The sequence below is a fragment of the Phaseolus vulgaris genome, chromosome 6, assembly GCF_051622355.1.
Source record: "Phaseolus vulgaris cultivar YP4 chromosome 6, ASM5162235v1, whole genome shotgun sequence".
Lineage (NCBI taxonomy): Eukaryota > Viridiplantae > Streptophyta > Magnoliopsida > Fabales > Fabaceae > Phaseolus > Phaseolus vulgaris.
Genome location: NC_143503.1, coordinates 24,408,486 through 24,429,241, shown reverse-complemented (window position 1 = coordinate 24,429,241; position 20,756 = coordinate 24,408,486). Strand labels below are relative to the sequence as shown.

The 20,756-nt window shown below is 26.3% G+C and overlaps 2 protein-coding genes and 2 long non-coding RNA genes across 5 annotated transcripts; 1 reads left to right on the top strand and 3 right to left on the bottom strand.

Annotated features, from left to right (window-relative positions):
• The first annotated feature begins 383 nt into the window (after positions 1–383).
• LOC137831468 (RING/U-box superfamily protein) lies at positions 384–3,537 on the top strand. 2 transcript variants are annotated; one of them, XM_068639154.2, is made up of 6 exons: positions 688–829; positions 1,055–1,185; positions 1,399–1,549; positions 2,150–2,216; positions 2,357–2,588; positions 3,207–3,537. In XM_068639154.2, exons 3-6 carry the CDS (start codon positions 1,442–1,444, stop codon positions 3,415–3,417), a joined length of 618 nt encoding a protein of 205 aa, XP_068495255.1. In that variant the 5' UTR covers positions 688–829; positions 1,055–1,185; positions 1,399–1,441; the 3' UTR covers positions 3,418–3,537. The 2 variants fall into 2 exon arrangements, with proteins under 2 accessions (XP_068495254.1, XP_068495255.1); XM_068639153.2 differs by lacking the exon at positions 1,055–1,185 and having other exon boundaries at positions 384–829.
• Positions 3,538–4,565: 1,028 nt separating this feature from the next.
• LOC137831466 (ammonium transporter 1 member 3) lies at positions 4,566–6,064 on the bottom strand. The gene has a single exon (XM_068639151.2). The coding sequence runs from the start codon at positions 6,047–6,049 to the stop codon at positions 4,667–4,669; it is 1,383 nt and encodes a 460-aa protein (XP_068495252.2). The 5' UTR covers positions 6,050–6,064; the 3' UTR covers positions 4,566–4,666.
• Positions 6,065–11,289: 5,225 nt separating this feature from the next.
• Positions 11,290–11,773, bottom strand: LOC150027307 (uncharacterized). Its single transcript, XR_016521798.1, has 2 exons — positions 11,666–11,773; positions 11,290–11,524 (listed from the first exon to the last, which is right to left on the bottom strand). It is a non-coding gene; the product is annotated as an uncharacterized LOC150027307 (long non-coding RNA).
• A 3,001-nt stretch (positions 11,774–14,774) lies between these two features.
• Positions 14,775–15,280, bottom strand: LOC137833085 (uncharacterized). Its single transcript, XR_011084676.2, has 2 exons — positions 15,156–15,280; positions 14,775–14,992 (listed from the first exon to the last, which is right to left on the bottom strand). It is a non-coding gene; the product is annotated as an uncharacterized LOC137833085 (long non-coding RNA).
• Between the last annotated feature and the right edge of the window lie 5,476 nt (positions 15,281–20,756).

Sequence of the window (20,756 nt, the reverse complement as noted above, 5' to 3'; positions counted from 1 at the left end):
CTTTTCTTTTTCTTTAAAAGAGATATGTAGGGGCAAAATCGTCATCTGATTCATTGAAAAATGCAGTTGCTGTCTCCAACAGTTCTCAATACCATTGGCTAAAGAGTACATAGAATTGAAGGGTATTATTTTGTAAGATAAATATTTATGCAAGTTGGGTCATTAGAAGAACTAATTAGGGTTTAAGGTGTTAAGCCTTTTCAAAAATAAATGCAGTTAAAACAAGAGTAGTGGGAACAGACAAAAAGTGTTTTACTTCTTTCGAAAAAGGGTAACTACTTGAGTTGTTAACATTAAATAACATAGCTATTCTCAGTGAGAAAATTCTCTCATGTGGGTAAAATTTCCTTAACTAGGAAAAAGTAGTTAAATTGATTTTTTTTAAGTGAATTAGTCCTCAGCTATTGCATATATTCCATTTTTTTAAAATGTATTCATTAGCAAAGTTCTCAATTTCTTTTGGAATGAAAATAAGTATCATAAACTAAAATAAGTAATTAACATGAAAAAAGGATTTTTTTTAAAGAATAATTAAGTTAGATTTTGGAGTATCACCTAAAATTAAAACAGACCTTCAAATGAAAAAGGTACTTATATTTTACCAACCGAATTAACCTTTATCAGTTAAAAAGGGTAACAGTGTCATTATGAGAGTGTTATAAGCAGATCATATCATATATCTTGGTATAGTGTAATACAATACCATTGCCTTTGTGGGATTGTCCTTGGTTGCATGCAGAATAGTTTTCTGGAAAATATCAATGGGAAAGTGCTCCTTCAAGGACTCTCTTAAAGCTCTGGAAGCTGATATTCAGTATGCTAATACCCTGTATGTCCTCTCTTCTTCTCTTCTCTCTCTCTTTCTTTTGGGGGAAATTGATTGCTTGAATGAGAAATTCAGCTTCAAAAGATTACATGCATACCCCATTCCCAGATTAAAAATTGATTTTTTTTTTCTGTGCACAATTGAGTTTCTGTCATGCTAATCACTGAAGTTTAGCACTTTTTTGTTTTTATTTTTAAGAATTGATTGTTTTATCTACCATTTTTGCAGTGTGCCTTTGTCTGTAATCCATTATCCATGTAATATAGTGCCTTTTTGTCATTTGAAGCTGAATGCTACTGTGTTTTTCTTGAGGTAGTAAAGTGGGACCTTGAAGCTGGGATTTTTTTTTTATAGAAAAGGTTGATGATCTGCTCCTCTGAATTTGTATGAAACTCAATTTGCTTGTTGGAAAATTGAACTAGATAGCACTTTTCAATATCCAACACATCATTGATATGTTTATACTTGGATCAGTCAAAGAGATTCTTTTAGCAGACTATAGCCCTTCTCCTGTGAGTCTGTGCTTAATGTGCTTTTTCTTTTTCCCCTCTTTGCTCTTCTCTCTTTCTTAGGGCATTGGACTATCCAAGGGACAGAGACGGAGGATGCTTTCAGATGAGGATATCTTACAGTTCAGCAGCCCCTCTTTTTCTATTTCTTCTTCAGTGGACTGATTACCGCTTGGCTGGTGCTCTGGGTTTGCTGAGAGTTCTAATTTATGTGGTATGTATGTCCTAAATGTTGAAGTTACAAGGTTTTTGAGAGAACAGAAAAAAGATAATAACTTTGAATTATGAGAATGCTTTTATATTTTTAGTTAGCATGTTATTGGTGGAGGCTTTGTGGATATCTAACTTTTGTTGAAAAACTTGACTAATTACTTTCAGTGAAGTATCTTTTCCATCCACAACGACTTGTTGGTTAAGAATATGATGTGTTGCAATGATCTTGTGCAAAAGACTGAGTCACTAACCCTTGTTTATACTAATTAATAGACTCCAAATTCTTCTCAAGAAAGAAAACAAATCATGGTAACTACTCAGAAGAAATATTAAAGCTAATCCTAGAAGATATTATAGGATAGAAAACTAATCCTGAAGTATAATCTGAGTTACTCTGATCATTAGAAGTAATTTACAATATTTTCCATGTTTTAACACTAAACATGTTCTATATACGCAAATGCTTTAGTAGAGCATCTAGTTTCTTTGTAAATTTTATTTTCTTGTTTTGTTTCCTTCCTAATTTTTCATTTCTTGTTCTAAAATTGTCATAAGTTCATAACCTGTTTGTAGACTTAATTTTCCTTCAACATATATGCAGAGTTATGGAAATGGGAAGAATACTATGACAGTATATGAAAGGAAAGCAAGCATTAGACAATTTTACTGTAAGTCATGTGCTGTAAAGATAATGCATACTTGGCTACATGTCTAGCTTTGTGCTTGTTGCTCTCTCTAAGAGCAACTGGCTCCATGTTTATTTGTGTTCTTGATGTTTTTTCTGTTTTTCTCTTTTGATGATAAACAGCTGTTATATTTCCTGCTCTGTTGCAACTTGAGAAAGGAATCACGGATTTGGAGGAAAGGAAACAGAAAGAAGTCGCTCTTAGGTACAAAGGAAAGAGTGGCTTCATGGAGAGAGAACAATCTGATGTTGACATTGAAAGAGAAGAGGAATGTGGAGTTTGCTTGGAGGTGAAAGCTAAAGTTGTGTTGCCTGATTGCTGCCACTATATGTGTTTGAAGTGCTACAGAGATTGGTAAATTTCTTTGATTGTGATACTATTACATAACTTCATGATCTCACAAATATTATATTCTTTCCAGTTATATTTTATATTTTGCTGCTGATCATATTTTTGAGGTAAAACCAAGTTTTTTTTATCTACCATAGTGTTATTCAACATATGAATGAAACATGTCAGTCTCCTCTGTGATCTATAATTTACAATCAACCTTCCTCTTCTTTTGGACCTACTCAAAATTACATCAATGAGAACATCTTGTATGTCAAAATATGGTTGGATCAATGAGTCCTTTTTAGGTGGGGATCATTAATTCTTCACCGACTTTTTTGAGGACAGAATAATTGTTGACTAAAATGTTGATAATGATTCTCACAAGTTCATAGCTTGTTATCAGATTTCTTTTACTTCATAAAAAGCCAAATCCTTGATTTCATCAATGGTCACCCTCTTTTTTGCACTTAATTTTTGAAAGTTCACCCACCTCACCCCACCAACCAAAATTAGTTTACTTCTTATACTAGTTAGTTGATTGTGTATTTGACCTAGATGACATCAAAATATCATAATGTAATTACTAGTTTGTTGTTCTCTATATATGACTTATTATGACAATTGTGCTTGTTTATTCAGGTGTCAGAGGTCTCAATCTTGTCCCTTTTGCCGGGATAGCCTGAAGAGAATAAACTCTGGGGACCTTTGGATTTACACAGACATGAATGATATTGTTGATATTGGGACAATTTCCAGAGAGAATTGCAAGAGGCTGTTTCTTTACATAGAGAAGTTGCCTTTAATTGTTCCAGATCCAAGATCTGTGTTCTATGATCCATTTCTGAGATGAGTTTCTGAGATGTGAGTTGCCTAAAGGATTTTGGAGAACAGTGTATGTTTCACTTAACTTGTACATGCATTTTAGACCGTAATTTAGTTGTCCATATTTAATTGGCTTTTTTCCAACCTACTTCAAGTTGGTGATTTATTTCTAACCCAAGTTCCCTTACCTTAATGATTTAGTTATTCACTCATTATATTATTATAGTGTTCTTAGTTTTAGGTGAACCAAAATTTTATTCAACCATAAATTGTACTTAACACGGTTAGACCTAATTAGTCAATGATACAATTTTTTTGATCCAAATTCAATGATATTCATTATCTTAAGGATGCAACTAATGACAGTTGAAAAGGACGTGAAAGTGACAGAATCATGTCTATCCAATGTGTGGGATCCACTCATTTGACAAGATTCCTTGTATTTATGATATTTTGATGCATGTTGAAGCATAACTCTAACCCAAGTGAACTTGTCCCTCATTAGATTAATGCCCTTTTTGTTTTTCCTGTGTTCCCTTGTGAAAAAGTCTCATTCAAAATGAGTGAACCAAATAAATGTAGTGCCACTCAAATTACAGGCACAAAATTTAATTTGTTTCCGTAAGTTACAAAATGTTAATCTTGCTAAAATTTCAGAAAATAACTCTGTTGTTTGTTCCCAAAAATAGAATTTATCCTACTGATAGAGTTTAATACATATATGTTTCTTTTAAATTGTTTAGGAGTTAAGGTTAAATATTATTTAAATATATATTTCTTCATTCAATTTTTTATGTGTCTTTTAAGGTTAAACGGTAACAGAGGCAACAATATTTTGGTATAATGATTGACTCAAATAAATCCTTGTTATCTAAGGAAAAGGAAAAATGACAAATCATCATTCTTCTTGAACCTCAACCAAAGCCAACAATATCTGGGTATGATGATTGACTCAAATGAATCCTTGTTATGTAAGGAAATGGAAAAGTAATGCTCAATCGGCTGTGGTATGCTACATCACCTTTTTCTTTTAACTCTTTGAGACACTTATAAAATCATGATAGAATTTTCAACTCCAAAACAGACAATCAATCCTTAATAATATAATGGGATCTTAATAATATAATGGGATCTGAACAACTATGATACTTAAAATAATATAATATTAATTTTTATAATGAATATTATTTAATGATATAAAATATGCCAATCATTAAACAATGCTAATCCACAAAATAACCAAGAAAAAACTAAGAAACATGTCACATAAAATGAAACTAAGATAGGCCATGTTGAATAGGCATATAATCTCCGTAAAGTCTGAGATAATAATTCTCTTGAGCATAAGCAAAGCCTCCATGACAAGAAATATCAAGGCCAGTAACTTCCTCATTAACAGGAATTCTCAATAACTCAAGCTTGTGCAAGGCATAAAATATGGGGCCCATTGTTACACTTACCCATCCAAAGATTGTCAAAATCTCAATCACTTGGGCTCCAATCAATCCCCATCCACCCCCAAGTAGGAGACCATAGGGCCTTGAAACCCCAATCTCACCAGAATTATACACTTGGATCACAAACTCCTCCTTGGCAAACAACCCAGTAAACAACAAACCCCAAGTACCACACCCCCCATGCAATTGGGCTGCCTCTAATGGATCATCATAGTTCAATTTTAGGGCCACAATGTTCAGCCCAATTAGAACCCAAGCCGACACAAACCCGCAAATAATGGCAGCCCATGGCTCAACAACTGAGCATCCGGAGGTAATGGAAACAAACCCACCAAGCAAGCCATTGCACACATCCATTGCATCCCAGTGGCCGACTAACAACCGTCGGCCAAACAACGTGACTATCCCGGCCGTCGAACCAGCTAATATGGTCGTTACGGCCGTCCGTCCGACCGACGTCCAGTTACCTTGATCCGACGTACCGGGATAGGCCACAAGGATCTTGTCAAAGGATCCTGGATTAAATCCAAACCAACCAAACCACAGCAAAAACGTCCCAAGAACAACAAGTGTTGCACTATGGCCTCTTAGAGGCACGGGCCTGCCTAAAGCATCAAACCGGCCGGCCCGTGGGCCTTCTATGATGGAGCCCCAAAGCCCAGCAACTGCACCAACCAAATGCACCACTCCACTCCCAGCAAAGTCAATTGCTCCTGAGCCCAACATCAAGGGAGTTGAACTTGGACTGAGCCAACCACTTGATGACCAGACCCAATGGACAACAACCGGGTAGACGAAGCCACTAAGGAAAAATGAGAAAACAAGATAGGCACTGAATTGAGTTCTCTCAGCTATGGATCCACTTGTGATGCCTGTTACAGCTATAGCAAAAGCCCATTGGTAAAGGAAGAAAGCATAGTCGTAAGTGCCATTTGGGATGTGGGCTAGAGCAAACAAATTGGAGCCAATGAAAGGGTTGGAAGTGCCATATGCAAATGCAAAATCGAAGAGGTAGAAGGAGATGCTACCAACCACTGCATCAACCACGTTGGTGAGCATTATGTTCATTGCATTTTTGGCACGCACTGAACCTGCACATATCATGGCAAACCCAATTTGCATGACAAAGACAAGATACGCTGAGAAGAGAAGGTAGATTGCGTTGATGGAATAAGTCACACTTTCTTCCCATGAAACCCCCATTAGAGTGAAGCATTCAGAAATAATGAGGAACTTGGTATACTAATAGAGATATGTGATTTCTGTAAACTTTGAATGGTAGTTAGCTACCTAACTCTTCACGTTGCTAAATGTTGTGCATTCTACACAACCGTTTTAAGGGACATTCATTTAAGCTTTTAAATAAAAGAATGATTAAATATGTTTTCATCATCTTTAAATGCTTAGTTTTTTTACTAATCCAAATTTTAGACTAGTAAAATAACTATTGAAATGATTATTTATCAGTCTTTTCTTAAGTAACAAACATATCTTTAACAAAAAATATATTATAATATTTATATTAATGATGAGATAATATAGAATATTTTAACATCCTAATCTATATAACAAATTTATTTATTATGCAAAATAAGAAAAAAACTTACAAAAATCCACTCTAATAGTTTTCTTAACTTTTCTAAAAGATTCAAATTTGAATTAGAAAGGAAAATTAATTTTGGGTGAAAGTATAAAGATATATATATTCCTTAAAAAGAAAAATATTACATAATATATGAAATGATGGGTCACATTTTTTTATCCTATAAAAAATGCATTGGTCCATTATCATTGAAGTTAATGAAAAAATCTTAAAATCAAATAGAATAAATTAAAATATAAAGAGACAAGAATATCTTCTCTCTAGGCACAACCATTTGAATATAGCTAACTTCATTTACGTTTTCTTTTTCACCATTAATAGTTGAAAAAATATTAGAAATCCGTTTTGAACTATTTCTATTATACATACTAAGAAAATTATTAAAAAAAAGTTACTTTTAAAAATAAAAAATAATTAATTATTATATTGACTAAATTATATATTAATTATATAAAAAGGAAAAAAAAGAAAAAAAATAAACATCAATGAATGTAACCCACAAAAAAAAATATTTTTTTCATTTTAGCCAATTTAAAGGTATTACTTATTGAACCAATGTCATTATTTATTTATTTGGTTCTTATTAATTAATACAGGTTGTATAAATTATGATTGTTTAACAACTAATACTCCTATTTTTTATTTCTTTTACTCTGTTTTTTATTTTCTTAGGTTTGTTATTAGAGTTTCTAATTTTATTCTTTTTCTTTTTATTATTATATTCATCTTTTTTAGTTTTATATCTTTTTTAGTTTTATATTAGTAAAAAATCGAAATTAGTGATTTACAAGTTGAGAATGAAACAAATGACGTAATTGCTTTAATATATAATTATGTTTATTGTGTTATAAATTTGAATTTGTTTAATATATTCTTTACTATAATTTAATTAAAATTGTATGTTGAAACTCATAACTATTAAAATTGTATATTGAAACACATATGCTATTGAAACACATGCTATTTGATATTTAATATGAATTTATTTCGAAATAATTATATTTATAGCAAATGAAATTAATATATGCATTTGTCGTGGTTCAAAATTTAAATAATTTCAAAACATAAACTTAAACTTAAATTTTCCTTTTTCATATTGAGAGTTATATTTTACAAGTCTTACTTGTCTAGTTTTTAAAGTTGGTGTCTTTCTCAACTCATACTATAGCAGATATTCTTCTGTTCTTAATTAAGATTTTAGATAATTTTATTAAATATATTTCTTAATAATGAATAAACTCACTCATAAATATTCATTTATTTATTTTATTAAAACTGTACATAGTTTTATTAAATATCTATATTAGTAATTAATATATCATAAATTCTAAACCCTAGATCATATAATTGACTTCAAATAGGTTACATCATCTTTATTAAAAAAACATCAGACTAATATTAAAAAAATTGTAAATAACATCTAATTGTTATTCGTGTAAACAATATCAAATTATTTGAAGAAAATATCTTATATATTTATTTTAGTATTACGCAGTGTTTATATATATATATATATATATTTTATTTTATTTTAAAAAAAAAATTGCATAATATATACACGGGTGGGGTTTCAGAATTATAGAACGCATAAAAGTAAACAAAATCCGAAAATGACGATAAGTTGCGGATATTTTAAGTAGCCAAAAGCTTCCTCAATTATTTTTCCTAAATTTATATATTATGTTTTGATTCTACAAAATTTTATTTGAAATGAATCTTCCAAAATTATTTCAAATTTCTGGCTCCAATGATTTTGAATTAAACTCCGTAAGTGTTAATGGAATGTTATGGATGAAGAAATGTAGGATCTTTATTATCAATTTATATAATTTATAATTTTATAATATATAGATCTGTGATCTATTTTTTATATTTATGTTTATGTCGTGTCCGTGTTTATAGAATTATATAGACAAAGAAATGTAGGATGTTATTTCTTATCTTGTATGGAATAAATTGAAAATGAAATGATTACATGTTTATTTGAAGCATGAAAAGCTAAAGTTTATTTGATTATCATTAATTGTTTATCAAACATTTCCATTTTGATTTTGATCTCGAGTGAGTTTATGGCAATCGCAAAGGCAACATCCATTGAGGCAATATTTTTTGCAACCAGGGCGAAAGCATTGTAAACTTTTGCAATCAGACGGGGATCCACACTTGTAATCACATGCATTCACAAAACCTGCAATTTTTCTTTACCTTTCTCAGAATCTTAATAAAAAAAAAATGGTGTTTTATCAGACCATATACTCACACAAAGGAGAAATTACCTGTTTCAAGTGCTACGAGAAATAAAACTATCAAACAAGGAAACAACAATGAAGCTTTTGCCATTTTCTGTGGCCTTGAAAGCTGATTTTACAATCAATTTCTTTCACTTGTAGAAGTGTCTGTCTCTTACCATTATTTATAATAATAATAATTAATACTACAAAAATTATTGAATAAAAACTAATTTTAGAGCTAAAAAATACTCTTAATTATTGAATAAATTGCATATTAAATTTATTGGTAGGTAAAGTAATTTCTATTGTTAATAAATATTTTTTAAATTGATATATAATTAGCTATCTATAATAGAATAAAACAGAAGAAAGTTGAACAAAAGAGAAAAAAAAAAGAAGACAAAAGATATGAGAAGAAATATTTATTCTATTTTTTTTTTTACCTAAATCAAAGCAAAAAGTCTGAATACAAACAGTACACTTATTCTAGGTATAGTTAAAGATACATAATGTAAAATAAAGAATCAATAAAGAAACATAATGAAAAATATAGAGATAATAAAGACTAGAATAAGAAAAGACAAAATAAAGACTAGACATATGTAAAAAAAAAGGGAAATAATTAGAAAGGTCAAAAATTAATATTAGCTTCCTTGTAGAAATTTTGTATTCATATTCTTTGTTAGTACCAATATTTTAAAGACCGTGTAGAATCTAAAGTATTAGTAGCTAAAATTTGATAGTTAATTTAAATACTAATTTAAAAACAAATTTATAAATTTGTATTAATAATAAAAATCACTTTAGATAGTTCTTTAGTATCTAAAATAGTATATAACTCAGTCCATTGATTAATTATTTTTTGTCTCTAAATTTGGTTACTATCTAATGATTTTTTTCATCAACATTGTTTGCAATAAATCACATTTGATATTACAATTATATCTTTAAATTACCAACACTACAATAAAATTATTAAATAGAAATTAATCGTTTAGAGACCAAAATAATTGGTTGTTACTATATTCATTAAATTTAGATACCGTTTTAAAAACTAAAAAAATCATGGTTAACTAAAGTAGTTTGAATTAATAAAAAATTATAATGTAGTTTAGCTACTAATTACTTTATATTAGTTAATCTCTATTAGTCTTCTAAAGACTAATTTATAATCTAAAATATTAAAAGTTAAAATCTTGATAGTTAGTTTAGATACCAATTTAAAAAATATTTTATAAATTTTTATTAATAATATAAATAAGTCGAGATACCAATAATTGTTGTCTTTAGATTCATTAATTATTTTTTATTTCTAAATTTGATTGTTATTTAATAATTTTCTTGTAATAAAATTACTGGAAAATATAACAAATTCAAATTATTTATATATTAAATGTTAAAAAATAATTAATTAGAGAAGTTAAAGAAAGTTCATCTAAGTGATACTTTTGATCTATGAAGTCCAGACACTTTTTTTAAATGGCGTATCCATATCGAACACACGTATTAGTGTCGACACTCGTAGGAAACTTATCGATGAAGTGTTCAATTCAAAAAATATTTGTTGGATTTTTGAAAATTCTAACACAGTTCTAACACAATTTTAAAAGGTATAAATACGATAATTTTCTAAAAACTCAAATTTATTGTATAAATTTTTATTATGATTATAAAAATAAGGAACAAATTCTTTTGAATCAGTCATGAAAAATATCTTCCTGTTCCCAAAAGAATCTGAAACATATTTTTGCACATCAATATTTTTTTTAATTTATATAATTTAAAATTATATAATATATAGATTCGTGTAGAGATTATATGTATCTCCGTGTCCATATATATATATATCTTGATTAATAATAAATTCTATATTTACAACATTTAAAATATACTGTTTTAAAACCATTAAATAATAGTCTAAATTTAATATGCATGATATCACTAAATTTAATGAAGGTTGTCCGTTATGTTTGACTGACCAATTTTTATATTATATTATATTATCTTTATTGTAACATTTTTTTTTTAATTTCAATATGTTAGAGCACTTTTAAAATTTGATTATAATTTTTATTTTATTATTTTATTTTATTGTTGATGTTTATAAAATATAAAATATTGTTTTCCTGTATGATCAGAATTTTGAATCTTATCTTATGTTAACGTGTCTTTAATATTTCAAAAGTATTAAACTATACAAAGTTCTAACATTTAAAATATATGGTTTTATAAACAATACTCTTAATTTAATACTCATGATGATATCAATATAGTCCAATAAATTTTTTTTTTTTATATATATATATATATAAATTGTTTTAAGTAACATATTTTTGTAAAGAAAATATAAAGTTATTTAGAGCAGAAATATATTTGATTTTTTTTAAAATACCATATTAATATAAATATTGTTTTATAAAAATAAAATTAAAATTAAATTTTTTATATCAATTAAAAATAATAATATTTTATAATATATAAAGTATGTATAAATCTTATTTATTGAGTTGATTTTATAAAATGAAATAAATTTAAAGTTTACTAATAAATATTATAAAAAACATAAAAGAAAGAAAAATCTGGAACCGAAGATATATGAATATATGATGTATATTGGCGAAGAATGGAAACTTCATCTTTTCTTATTATTCATATTCTCTTATTACAAATAAATTTCACAACAAAATCATGAAATTGTTACATTTTGATTTCCATTTTGATATCCATTTTGATTTGCAGTGCAATCGCACTGACAGCAAGAGCCGACGCATCGCTTTGCACAACTTTGACAGTGCATAATACTTTCACAAGCATGTGAGGATTTGCACGGGAATGAACAATAACCTACAAAATTTATTCATCCTCGTCAGATCCTTAATCAAACAAAAATGGTGTTTCATCATCTTCACAAAATTTTGTCACAGAACTATAGATAATAATTGTAAATAAACTGCATACAACAAGGAGGAACAGAGAAGAACATGCCTGTTGCAAATACTACGAGACATAAAACTATCAAGCAAGGAAACAACACTGAAGCTTTTGCCATTTCTCTGTCTGTGTTGAAAGGGATTTTTGGAATCAATTTTTCGAGTTACCCAGTTGTGTATCTCAGGATTATTTATAATAACTAAGAGTGGTTAGAATAATGTTAATAATTAATTTATTATTTTATATAATATATCTCATTTTATTTCATATGAATTACTTAAAAAATTTGTTCAAAATTTGTTCACGAGGATGAAGGCTTGAATATTATTAGTTTTCATCATGATAATAATACATATTTTCTTAATTTTGCTTATAGTAACAAACATTGGTCTTTACTCTTGAAAGCCAAAGTTCTTAAATCAAAATACGAGTTTAGAATGGTTTATAGGTCCTCCTCTCTTTGACTTGGAATTAAGCAATTTTATTCTATCATACTTGATTATACTTCTTGAATTGTTGGTACATGTTCTTTTATTAATTTCTGGAATGATAAATGGTGTTCTACTACTTCTTTAGCAAATATTGCAGGTTATCTGATGGTGCTAGCATTCCGGATACAGTCTCTCAATTTTGGACAGGTTATGATTGGAATATTTCCTTATTTTTACAGCAGATGCCTCATTTTTTTAATCATATCATGGTTAGAGAGGAACATGATATTCCTAATTGGATTCTAGATGAGTTTGGTCGTTTCACTCTTAAATCAGCTAGGACTTTTTTCTTCTTGGGGTAAATTCATTTGGTCTTCATCTATTCCACCTTCCAAAACTCTAGTACTCTGGAAAAAATTTCATGGACGACTTCCTACAGATCAACATATTCAGAATAAGGGTTTGCATATATGTTTTATGTGTAAGCTTTGTGAAAAGCATGAGGAATTTATTCAACATCTATTTTTTTTAATGTTCTAATGCATTGCATATTTGGAGTTGAGTTTGACAGATTTTTCTTACTTTCTCATTTCTCTAATAAGGACGATCTTCTTTCTTTTATTAAGAGTAATGGTAATCCTTTGATTAAATTGATTTGATTAAGCTTGCTGTGATAACCTTTTCTATATGGATGATATGGCGTATGAGGAATTATGCTAGATTTCAGGATAAGATTGAGATTTCTAAGGCTATTTCGGTAATTAAAGATTTAAGTTGTCTATTGGAAGATTCGTCTAAAGCTTCAATGAAAAATGATATGTTGGATTTCAACGTGATTAAGTTTTTTGGTATTAAGACTCGTAGTGGTAAAGTTCTTCGTCCTCTTCCTGTTAGATGAAAATTTCCTTCATCAGGCTGGGTTAAAATTAACAATGATGGGGCTGTTAGGGGTATCCTGGTCTTGCTACTTATGGAGATACTTTTCTTGGGAGTATGAGAGAATTTATTGGTGCTTTTTCAGCGTTTCTTGAAGTTCAAATTGTTTTGGTTGCTAAGTTTTATGGAGTTATACATGCTATGGAGGAAGCTCAAAAGATGAGACTTACTAATGTCTGGCTTGAATGTGATTTTGCCTTGGTTTGTGCTGTGTTTACTGTTAGTACTTATGTTATGTGGATGCTTCGTAATCAATGAAATACTTGTCTTAATTTCTTGGACAATCAGATTTTGGGTTACTCATATTTTTCGTGAAGGGAATGTGTGTGCTGACAAGTTGACTAATTTAGGATTCATTCATAGAGAATCATTTTATTGGTATAATAGACTTCCATCTAGTCTGTTCTTAGAATTCTTTATGAATATGTATAGTCTACCTATGTATCATTTTTGTTAACATATGAGTTTTGGTCTAATCCCCTATATTTTTGTATTTTTTTTAATAATATTTTTCTCATGTGATGACAGATGATTGTTGTTACTTGAGGTGTCAACCTAGCTGAGTTGTCAAGTTGCATAGTGATATCTAACATTAAAACTTTTAGTAAAAAAAAAACAATTGATTACTATATTGATTAAAAAATTAAATACTCTTTTAAAAACTAAAAAATCATAATTAACTAAGTAGTTTCAATTAATAAAATTTTATAAAATAGTTTAGCTACAAATTACTTTATATTAATTAATTTCTATTAGTCTTCTAAAGACTAATTTATAATCTAAATTATTAAAAGATAAAATTTTAATAGTTAATTTAGATATCAATTGAAAAATTACTTTATAAATTTTTATTAATAATAGAAATAACTCGAGATACCAATAATTTTTGTTGTCATATTAATTTATACATTAATCAATATAATAACTAATTATTTTTTATTTTTAAAATTATTTTTTATTTAATATTTTATTTAATAAAATTATTAAAAAATATAACTCATTTAAATTATTTATATATTAAATGTTAAAAAACAATTAATTATCTAAGTGATACTTTTGATTAATAATAAATTATACAGTAACAACATTTAAAATATACTGTTTTAAAATCATTAAATAATAGTCTAAATTTAATATGCATGATATGAAGGTTGTACGTTATGTTTGACTGACCCATTTTCATATTATATTATATTATCTTCATTGTAACATTTTTTTAAAAATTTCAATATGCTATAGCACTTTCAAATTATAATTTTTATTCTATTATTTTATTTTATTGTTGATGTTTATAAAATAAAAAATATTGTTTTCCTGTATGATCAGAATTTTGAATATTAGGTTATGTTAACGTGTCTTTAATATTTAAAAAGTATTAAACTATACAAAGTTCTAACATTTAAAATATATGGTTTTATATTATTAAACAAATACACATGATGATATCAATAATTTATTTTAAATAAATCTCTTCAATAGTTTTATTTATAGTCCAATAAAACTAATATATATATATATATATAAATTATTTTAAGTAACATATTTGTGTAAAGAAAATATGAAATTATTAGATCAGAAATATATTTGTTTTTTTTAAATAGCATAATAATATAAATATTATTTTATAAAAATAAAATTAAAAAATTCATATCAATTAAAAATAATAATATTTTATAATATACAAGTATGTATAAATTTTATTTACTAATTTTATAAAATCGAATAAATTTAAAGTTTACTAATAAATATTGTAAAAAATAAGAGAAAGAAAAATCTGAAACCGAAGATATATGATGTAAATTGGCGAAGAATGGAAAGTCTATATTCTCTTATTACAAATAAATTTCAGAACAAAATCATGAAATTGTTACATTTTGATTTCCGTTTTGATTTGCAGTGCAATCGCACTGACAGCAAGAGTTGACGCATAGCTTTGAGCAACTTTGACAGTGCATCATACTTTCACAAGCATGTGAGGATTTGCACGGGAATGAACATCCTGCATTCACATAACCTACAAAATTTATTCATCATCATTAGATCCTTAATCAAACAAAAATGGTGTTTCATCATCTTCACAAAATTTTGCATTATGTCAAACTAATGTAGATCACAGAACTATAGATAATAATTGTAAATAAACTGCATACAACAAGGAAGAACAGAGAAGAACATGCCTGTTGTAAATATTACGAGACATAAAACTACCAAGCAAGGAAACAACACTGAAGCTTTTGCCATTTCTCTGTCTCTGTGTTCAAAGGTATTTTTGGAATCAATTTTTCCAGTTACCAGAGTTGCGTATCTCAGGATTATTTATAATAACCAAGAGTGGTTAGAATAACGTTAACAATTAATCTATATTTTTACATAATATATCTCATTTTATTTTAGAGTTTTTTATTTATTTCATATGAATTACTTAAATTTTTGTTTTAATTTTTTAAATTAATATTAAGAGACATTTTTTATATGCAAACTAACTTCTCACTCTTCTCTTAATTTCTACCATCAAGTGAATCTTAATCTTAACGTGAACATCATCACACTTTCCGATCCCAAAATCACTAATGGAAGAAAAGAAAAAGCTTGAAGAAGAAGAGAAACTGAAACCAGAGGAGAAGAAAAAATGATTAATCAATTCATCATTTTTTTTTACATGTTATTTTTTGTTTTTCAATTTCGAATCATCCAAAATTATTTATGTATGTATGTATGTTAAATTTCTATCATCGTGGAAGTTGAACAGAGATAACAACACATATGTTTCCGTTAGTATTAATAAAGTATTAAGTTATAATTGACAAAAATATATTAATGGTTAAGATAGATGAAAGTATGACTTAACAACACATATATTTCCGTTAGTATTAATAAAGTATTAAGTTTATAATTGACAAAAATATATTAATGATTAAGATAGATGAAAGTATGACTTAACAACACATACGTTTCTGTTAGTATTAATAAAGTATTAAGTTATAATTGACAAAAATATATTAATGGTTAAGATAGATGAAAGTATGACTTAATTATTATTTTTAGTTCCTATATTACGGGTCAAAAGTATATTCAAGACAAATTTACCTTATCTCAATTATTATTATTGCATTACACGTTGAATTATGTGTATTGTTAACACATTGAATATTTTAAAAAAAATTGAAACTATCACATTTAATTGTTTTAAAAAAATTAAGATTACATTAAACATTTTAAAAAAATTGAGATCAAGTTAAACTTTTAAAAAAATTTAACTGACATTGAACTTTCTCCCATATAAAAGAATAATTGATTTTTATTCTTAATATAAAGACTAAAAAGATAATTACAACTAATAATATTAATAATATTTATAATAATATTATTAATATTTATTATTATAATTATTACCATTAATATTAGTATTATTAAAATTATTATTATTAATAATATTATTAATAACAATATTAATAATCTTAATTTTTTAGAATTATAATAATCTTAATAACATTAATAATATTATTAATATTTATTATTATAATTATTACCATTAATATTAATAATATTATTAATAACAATATTAATAGTCTTAATTTTTTTAGCATATTAATAATCTTAATAACATTAATAATATTATTAATATTTATTATTATAATTATTACCATTAATATTAGTATTACTAAAATTATTATTATTAATAACAATATTAATAGTCTTAATTTTTTTAGCATATTAATAATCTTAATAACATTAATAATATTATTAATATTTATTATTATAATTATTACCATTAATATTAGTATTACTAAAATTATTATTATTAATAATATTATTAATAACAATATTAATAATCTTAATAACATTAATAATGTTAGTAATAATATTATTAATATTTATTATTATAATTATTACCATTAATATTAGTATTATTAAAATTATTTTTATTAATAACAATATTAATAATCTTAATTTTTTTAGCATATTAATAATCTTAATAACATTAACAATATTAATATTAATACTAATATTGTCATTATTAATATTAATGATATCAGTTATTATTATCAATAGTACTATTATTACTATTATTATTATTTTTTTATTATTATTATTATTTAGGTAATAATCTGTAGATAGTATTTAATTTACCCATGAATTTGTTTCCGTATTAATTCGTATGTAATGTTGAATTTATCTATAGATACAGATTTGTAGGTAATTTATCTATAAATTTGTATTTGTATGTAATAATTTAGCTACGAATTTGGATCCATATGTAATAATTCGTAGATAATTTTTTTTTTTTTGTAGTGACTATAAATCACAAATTGTCTTTGTATATCATCTTAGGTATGTAACCCCAATTCATCAAATTCAACTTATAAACATTTACAATCATTTATGTACGGTTTAGGGTTTAGGGTTTTTTTATGAAATTTTTTTTATTTTACATATCAGTGTCATCTTCAACTATTTTTCATTTGGAATTTCTCAATTTTGGAGGCTAATGTATAGAAGTTGTCAGAATCACCTTAAGAATATATATGAATTTTTTTTCTGTTTGTCATATTCTTCATTATTTTGCTTACTCCTCGGACATGTCTTCATTATATGTTAGTTTTTAGTGTTTCAAGCAATAACAAAATGAAGTTGAAACAACACTAAAAACTTTTGGATACTAAATGAAACATCACCAAAACACAAACAAAAATATGATTTAGTTGAGAGAAAATTTCTCAAGTGGAAAGATCGTTGAAATTTTAAAATATTCATAATTAAATCAAAGAATTAAGGATAAAGAAATTTAAGAGAAAAAAGTACTTACTATAGATTAAATTTTGATGGGAATAGAAATTTTTAATACTCAATTTCCTCCTTCTAGTTAGTTTGATTTATTAATGAAAAAGAAGAGAAACAACTTTAAAAATTTAAGAGAGAAGTGTAGTATAAGGTAAGTTCCTTCTCCTTTATCTCTTGTTAGATTTCCATCTTTTCTTCTCCAATTTAGCATACATGCTTAGGATTGTTATATATATATATATATATATTTATTTTTTATTTTATTTTATCAATAATAACAAAAATATATAAATACGAACCACTTCAGGGATGGATCAATCCTTATACATACAAAGTCCAACACCTACCAGTATCCACGGGACCAACGACCACATACACAACCCTTAGGATTGTTATATGAAATAGGGTTTTGGGGTTTGAGCTTAATTGTGGAGGTATCTTATCACTAGGATTTCAATATTTGGGGTGATCAAAGGAATTTTTTGTGATTTTACTTCATTCTCTTCAATTTTGTTTTCTTCTTAGGGTATAGGGTATAAGGTATCCTAAGGGAAGGGAAGTTATCATTGTTCTAAATTTTTACATTTAGGATATAAGTACTAATTTGACGTTATGGATCAAATTAATAATTTAATTATATGTATGTTGATCTAAGATTTTTTTACGAGAAGAGTTTCGATTAAATTAGTAAAATTGTTAAATTCATAATTTTAACACTTGCAATGTTATTTATTTGATAAATTAGAACTTGAGTGTAGTTACTTAGTTAGGCTTGATCTTACTAGGTTAAATTATTAAATTTTGAAAATTTATAGGAAGATATATGAAATTGGATTATTCTTAAAATTCTTTATGAATAGATATAGTCTATCTATGTATCTATTTTTTTTTTCATGTAATGCAGATGATTGTTGTTACTTGAGATATCAGCCTAACTTTGATGCCAAGTTGCATAGTAATGTATAACCTGAAAACTTTTATAAAAAAAATTGTTAACTTGTCTTTAACATTTTAGTTTAAATGGTAATATTCTTATCTAATAAATTTTGAACATTTACTTAGAAATTGCTTTATTTCATTTAATTAATTGCATGTAATGGCTTATGGCTTATAGTTTAATTATTTTTTTTTACTGTAGTTGAAACAGTTATTTGATATTTAAAAGATACGAATAAATATATATAATAAAAAAAAGTAAAAAATGTTGATACACTTACACTTGTGTCTATGCTAGTTTAATATGAATTTATTTCAAAATAAATTACAGAATAATTATATTTATAGCAAATGAAATTAATATATGTATTTGTTGCGGTTCAAAGTTTAAATGATTTCAAAGCATAAACTTAAATTTAAATTTCCTTTTTATATTGAGAGATATATTTTACAATTACTAGTTGTCTAGTTTTTAAAGTTTGTGTCTTTCTCAACTCATACTATAGCAGATATTCTTACGTTTTTATTAAAATTTTAGATAATTTTATTAAATATATCTCTTAATAATGAATAAACTCACCCATAAATATTCATTTATTTTTTTTATTAAAACTGTACATAGTTTTATTAAATATCTATATTAGTAATTAATATATCATAAATTCTAAACTCTAATTAATAGATCATATAATTGACTTCAAATAGGTTACATCATCTTTATTAATAAAACATCAGACTAATATTAAAAAAATTTGTAAATAACATCTAATAGCTATTCGTGTAAACAATATCAAATTATCAAATTATTTGACGAAAATATCATATATATTTATTTTAGTATTACGCAGTGTTTATATATATATATATATTATTTTTTATTATTATTATTTTTTTAAATTGCATAATATATACACGGTGGAATTTCATAATTATAGAACACATAAAAGTAAACAAAATCCGAAAATGACGATAAGTTGCGGATGTTTTAAGTAGCCAAAAGCTTCCTCAATTATTTTTCCTAAATTTATATATTATATTTTGATTCTACAAAATTTTATTTGAAATGAATCTTCCAAAATTATTTCAAAATTCTGGCTCCCATGATTTTGAATTAAACTTCGTAAGTGTTAATGAAGAGTTATGGATGAAGAAATGTAGAATGTTTATTATCAATTTATATAATTTATAATTTTATAATATATAGATCTGTGTTATTGTGTCTTACATTTTAGAGATTATACGTATATTTGTATTTATGTCCGTGTCGTATCAGTGTTAGTGTTTATAGAATGATAGATGTTATTTCTTGTCTTGTATGCGAATAAATTGAAAATGAAATGATTATTTGATTATAAGAGTTTATTTGATATTATGATTATCATTAATTATCAAACATTTCCATTTTGATTTTGATCTCGAGTGAGTTTATGGCAATCGCAAAGGCAACATCCATTGAGGCAATATTTTTTGCAACCAGGGCGAAAGCATTGTAAGCTTTTGCAATCAGACGGGGATCCACACTTGTAATCACATGCATTCACAAAACCTGCAATTTTTCTTTACCTTTCTCAAAATCTTAATAAAAAAAAATGGTGTTTTATCAGACCATATACTCACACAAAGGAGAAATTACCTGTTTCAAGTGCTACGAGAAATAAAACTATCAAACAAGGAAACAACAATGAAGCTTTTGCCATTTTCTGTGTCTATGCCTTGAAAGCTGATTTTACAATCAATTTCTTTCACTTGTAGAAGTGTCTCTCTCTTACAATTATTTATAATAATAATAATAATTAATACTACAAAAATTATTGAATAAAAACTAATTTTAGAGATAAAAAAATATTCCTAATTCTTAATTGGATACTAATTTGGGGACTACAAAATTTATTGGTAGGTAAAGTCATTTCTATCGTTAATAAATAGTTTATAAATTGATATATAATTAGCTATCTATAATAGAATAGAACATAGATGAACAAAAGATACGAGAATGAATATTTATTCAATTTTAATTTTCTTACTTAAATCAAAGCAAAGAGTCTGAATACAAACAGTAC